General features: G+C 36.0%; 1 protein-coding gene across 4 annotated transcripts; it reads left to right on the top strand.

Annotated features, from left to right (window-relative positions):
- LOC107639163 lies at positions 2,834–5,599 on the top strand. 4 transcript variants are annotated; one of them, XM_016342597.2, is made up of 6 exons: positions 2,834–3,180; positions 3,527–3,604; positions 3,980–4,079; positions 4,183–4,236; positions 4,430–4,481; positions 5,168–5,599. In XM_016342597.2, exons 3-6 carry the CDS (start codon positions 3,994–3,996, stop codon positions 5,375–5,377), a joined length of 402 nt encoding a protein of 133 aa, XP_016198083.1. In that variant the 5' UTR covers positions 2,834–3,180; positions 3,527–3,604; positions 3,980–3,993; the 3' UTR covers positions 5,378–5,599. The 4 variants fall into 4 exon arrangements, with proteins under 4 accessions (XP_016198083.1, XP_020976724.1, XP_016198082.1 ...); XM_021121065.1 differs by lacking the exon at positions 3,527–3,604 and having other exon boundaries at positions 3,961–4,079; XM_016342596.2 differs by lacking the exon at positions 3,527–3,604 and having other exon boundaries at positions 2,840–3,180.

Raw genomic sequence — 5,626 nt, 5'->3', positions numbered from 1 at the left:
TAATATATATATAAAATTATATATTACTATTTTATATGTATATATATATATTAAATTATTAATACGCATATCCTATATGCGTTTTATCTATACTTTTAATATTATATATATAATCGAGCCAACTCACGAGCTAATGAGCTGAGCTTATCCAAACTCAAGCTCGACTCATTTATTTTATGAGCTCAATTCTAAACTCAAGCTCGGCTCACCAACTCACGAGTTCAGCTTATCGAGCTATTAACAAATCGAGCTCGAGCTGACTCATGAGCTGACTTGACTCACTTCCAGCCCTAATAGTGACATTTTTATGTTTTTATTGTTTTTGTGAATCTTTTGTCTAAAATACTTTTTTCTTTCGGGATAGTGATTTTAAATTGTGTCTTGAAACTCACTATTTGCTCAAATTTATCATTCATTGATTAGTCTTAGCATTTCAAATGGCATAAAAATCATACTTTTCTTTTCATTGATTATATTGTAATATAATTTATGAAGCAGGGACAATGACGTATATACGCGACACGACATGACACGACACAGAATACACAAATTTTAATTTTTTATAAAATATGGGATACAAATACAATAAATATATAGAATATAAAGTATTTTTTAATAAATTTTAATAATATTTTAATATTTTATTTATACTAAAATATAAATTATATATTAGATATGAGTAAGGCATATGATAGGGTGGAATGGCACTTTCTTTGGTTTATATTGGAGAAGTTTGGTTTTGACTCCCGGTGAATCATGTGGATTCGAGAATTAGTGACAACTGTTTCTTATTCTGTTATTGTGGAAGGACAACCTTATGGTTTCTTCAAACCAAATAGAGGTATTCGACAAGGAGATCCTCTATCTCCCTATCTTTTTCTTTTCTGTGCAGAAGGTCTCTCCTTCTTGCTACACAAGGCAGAACAAAACAGACTAATTGAGGGTCTTCAGATACATAGGCGATGTCCCAAGGTCAACCACCTCCTCTTTGCTGATGATTCCATCTTATTCTGTAAGGCTAATCCTGAAGCATGTTCAAATATCCTGCATTTATTGAATTCTTATGAAAGCATCAGTGGCCAGAGGGTAAATCTTAATAAATCTGCTGTATTCTTTAGCCACAACACTCCCTCCACTACTCGTACACTACTGGCTAACTCTGAATATTAATCATATTGGAGCTCAGGATAAATACCTTGGTTTGCCTTCTACAGTCTCTAAATCGAAAAAGGCTTATTTTAGTATGATCAAAGAAAAGGTTCGGAAAAGAATCCAAGGATGGAAGCGCAATCTTCTATCGTCAGGTGGTAGACACGTATTGCTTAAGGCAGTGGGAGAAGCTATTCCTATTTATATATTGTCTTGCTTCAAGTTTTCTGATGGTTTAATCTCGAAAATTCACTCTCTACTTTCTCAGTTCTGGTGGGGACAAAAAGGTTCTGAAAGGCGGATGGCTTGGATTATCTGGGACACTATGACTCGCCCACGAAAAGAAGGAGGCCTTGGATTTAAAGATCTCAGAATCCAAAATCTGGCGCTTTTAGGCAAACAGTTTTGGCGACTTGTAACACAGCCTACTTCCTTATTATCCAAAATCCTAAGAGGTAAATACTTTAGCAATGGTAATGCCATAACGGCAGAAATTGGAGTCTTACCTTCTTGGGGATGGAGGAGCATACTGGAAGGCCGAAAGATTGTTGAAAAAGGTCTTAATTGGGTTGTGGGTACTGGAGAGAATATCCGAACCTTTGAGGATCCTTTCTCCTCCGTATCCTTTAATGATTTCTGACATACCAAATAGACAAGCTATTTCTGAGTTGGTTCCAAGAGTTAAAGATCTAATTACTGAAGATAGGAATTGGAATCAGAATCTTATTCAAGAATTATTTCCCCAAGACGTTGCAAACAAGATTTTGTCAGTTAAAATTCAGCAGAGTAGGGACAAATTGCAATGGAATTTGAACAAATCCAAACAATATGATACAGCTTCAGGTTACAGAATTGGCTATTTATTTTACCATCCGCCTCTGGAGCTTTGCCCTAATTATATGCAACAGAAAAAGCCGTGGATTGATTTATGGAAGTTGAACTTGCCTCACAAAATTAAGCTATTTATCTGGAAAGTTCTCCATGGCTGACTCCCAGTGCTTGCTCAGATTCATCACCGCATCCCATCTATATCACCAATATGCCCATGCTGTCATGAAGCAACCGAAACAGTCACTCATTGTTTGATCGATTGCTCTAGAATTAAAGATGTATGGTCTCAGAGTTATCTTCGTGACTGTCTTCCCCCTCAGAGTCCTAACGACTTTTGGACATGGTGGATTGCATCAACAGAGATGCTTAACCCGTTGAAGAATGCTGACCGTAATCCTCAATTGCTTGCCATCATTTGCTGGAACTGCTGGAAAGCTCGCAATCAGTTGATTTTTTAAGGTTCTACTTCAATGCCGTCTACCATTCTAGGAAGCTCTGTCAAGTTGCTCCGTAAAATCCAAAAAACTCCCGGTTTAGGTCGTCATCTCCATGAGGCAAGCTCTTAATTGCATCCAATTTGATTTATCATTCTTTCTTTTTTAAGATTTTTTTCGTTTTTCGACCACGCACCGTTGGATGAATACTTTCAGTGTAGTGTTTTTGGGAAATCCCCATCTTTCATTATGCTGTCCTACTTTTGAACATCTTTGTATTTCATTTTTCAATAATTAATGAAATATAACCTACTATCTTTTGGAAAAAAAAAAAAAAAAAGGACTACTTATTTATTACAAATTTTTTTTGTTTTTTCAAAAATTTCCATGTTAATTTTTTAAAAATTCATTATTAAAAAAAAGTAATATTAAAGAAACTTGTTCATCGAAAATTTTTCATAATAATAATAAATTGGTACCACAAATGTAACAATGCCAAAAAGATGGACATCATAGCTCATTGACTTGCCAAAACTCTCTTCTTTGTCTCCCTCTCTGCTCTGCCCTGCACTGCTGCCGGAAGAACCGTTGGCGGCGCGCCAGGCACCACCGTCCTGCTCCAGGTCCTCCTCTCCGTCTTCCCTCTCTGCCATTTTCTGTTGTGTTCTCTCAGCCTTCTGCCAAAGCCGCTGCTCGCCACTGCAAGCCGTCGCTGCTCGCCGCCGTTCCTCACCGCAGCTGCAAGCCACGGTCCCCTTTCTCTCTGGTCCGTAACTTAGTTTCTGTTCCAATGTTCCCAGCCTTTTTTTACATAGGTTCAGTGGTATAAAACTATAAATTATAAACCTCCTCATTTGTTGGTTTAAAAACATGATGAGACAAGGGCTTTGGTGTTTCTTTTGAGTTGTTAGTTTGTAAGTTCTATATCTTCTCTTTGACGGTGTGTTATGGCTTAATGTTATGTTTATTTATTGAATTTGCTATTGCATTGGCTGAATTAATTAATTGGATTCCTTATTATTAGAAAATTGCGCAAATTGATTAGATTTTATAATTTGTTACCTTTGCAATTTTTCTGCATTTTTTTATGTGCATACACATGTTTTTTTTAGGTAATCCTCCATTTTCCGGAAAGCATGGCTGATTTTTGGCTCACCGCCATAAGCCGCCATCAGCAATAAAAAACTATGGTGCCTCGTAGCTTTAATTCCTTGATGTAAACATTGTTGTAGGTTAATATTTTTTATTTCTGGATTTTGTTTTGCAATTGCGTGTTCATATCAGAATACGCCCTCGCTCTGTTTATTGGGGTGTCTATTCAAGAGTGAGTACAAGCTTTTGGAAGATATGAATTGGAATGGCAAATAAATTGGTCTTGTGTAACAATGATTCAATCGCTATATTAGTATAGGTCTGAATCTGACATGTGACATTTTCTATTTGTTTCTGTTGTGCAAAATGGTAGAGCATATAGTTGCTGCTACGGCTTCTGGCTGTGTTGTTTCATATGTTTTGGGTCTAAAACAAATATATTCGTCTCATTTAGGCAAATTTTTGTCCTTTAGATCCAGTGAGCTAGATGGAATCCACAAGTTCCAGAATCAATGTTCCAAACACTAAACCATTTTCTACGAGGCTTCTGTTTGATCGCCGCTATGGATGGGTGTAATCTCTTCTGTCTCTCTCTCTCTCTCTCATTGTTACACACGCACAACATATTGTCTCATGCTGTATTATACAATTAGTAATATTGATTTCTGTCTGACAGAATTGATGAATGGAAAGACCCATCGGAGGAAGCACTTGACGGTGGCCGAGGAATGTAAGATGCTTCCCTTTTCTTTTAACTCACTCTACTTTGAACTGAATGAACAAATTAAGGTAGGATACAGATGAAATGCCACCATATAATAATATCACTTTATATGCATCATGTTATCTTTGGCTTAATGTGCTTATTTGAAGTTGTGCAGAGAAATTCTATGCTGATTATTTTTGCTTGATCTGTCAAAAAGGTTTTGTGTATTCCCACTTGTCAAAGCTTTGGTGCAGAAAGTCTCCCAATCGGTACAATTACAATTTTATCAGTGACTTACATTGATTTGGACTTGAATTTACTTCATTATTTCATTGAATTTCCTTCTTTGGCTGTTGGTTTGTTTCATACTTTATTTTTTTAGCTGACCCATTTTGACATGTACCACATTTTCTTTGTTTCACTATTGTTATCTCATTTAACATTCGTAATTTAAGCTGAAATATTTACAAGAAGAGGGGATCCTTTTCCCTATTTTTATGTGTATTACTTGTCATACAGGATTTATCGTTTTAGATGATCCCGTGTCTTTGAATTTTAATAAGAAATTTGAATAAGAGAACTTGATCTATCAACATATGTTGTTTTATAGCAAAGGCTCTATCATAGGGTTTTTATATATTCAGTTACCTTTCACTTTACAATTAGAAAGCTATACTTAATAGTTTCTTTCATTACTGACAGTACTCCATAAAGTGTTTGAGTAACATGAAAACTCAATCAGTGGAAGATGTTGAGTAGGCTGTTTGCAACTCGTTACATTTTTGTAGCTTATGATGATTAGTTATTTTGTGCTTGTTTGGTGTGCATTGTCAAACACATTTCTGGTTTGGTCAACTAATTATTACATGAATGACAACTATCATGGTCCCCATCCTGTTCACTGGTAGGGTGAAATGCACCATTTAACTTATGCCTTCTTACAATTTCTTTGTAGATCAATCTTGCTGCAACGTCAGCCATGAAAGTTTCTGAACAGCAACAGCTGTTTCCCCATCAGATGCTGCAGCATGCGCTAGATGATGGTGTTCATGATTTAATGTCATCCTTAAAGAATGCAGGTTACAAAGGTTTCATCCTCAACAATAATTCACAGCCACGAGTTTCTAGTAACTCTACTCAGCAGGATACAGCAAGCAATGAATGATGGAGGCACAAAGCTCGCGTTATTCCTAAACTGCTTTATGATATGCAGGATCTTAGTTGAATTATTTGTTTTAAATTTATAATCCATGAATGAAATCTATATATTCATGTACATGGTTGTCCTACTTATCATTCCAATACTTTTGTAACTTTGAACTCATGGTTGGGCATTCACGTGAGCTAGTAAACCAAGTCCATTCTCTGTTGGCATTATACACTTCAATAGTAAGGCCCTTAGTATAGGCATGCA

This window comes from Arachis ipaensis, chromosome B04 (assembly GCF_000816755.2).
Source record: "Arachis ipaensis cultivar K30076 chromosome B04, Araip1.1, whole genome shotgun sequence".
NCBI lineage: Eukaryota > Viridiplantae > Streptophyta > Magnoliopsida > Fabales > Fabaceae > Arachis > Arachis ipaensis.
This window is presented reverse-complemented; position numbering and strand designations above follow the sequence as displayed.

Coding starts and splice junctions, on each gene's coding strand:
- LOC107639163 (XM_021121065.1), top strand. CDS start 3,994: ATGGAATCCACAAGTTCCAGAATCAATGTTCCAAACACTAAACCATTT. Junction 4,080..4,182: donor GATCGCCGCTATGGATGGGT/GTAATCTCTTCT, acceptor TCTGTCTGACAG/AATTGATGAATGGAAAGACC. Junction 4,482..5,167: donor TGCAGAAAGTCTCCCAATCG/GTACAATTACAA, acceptor ATTTCTTTGTAG/ATCAATCTTGCTGCAACGTC.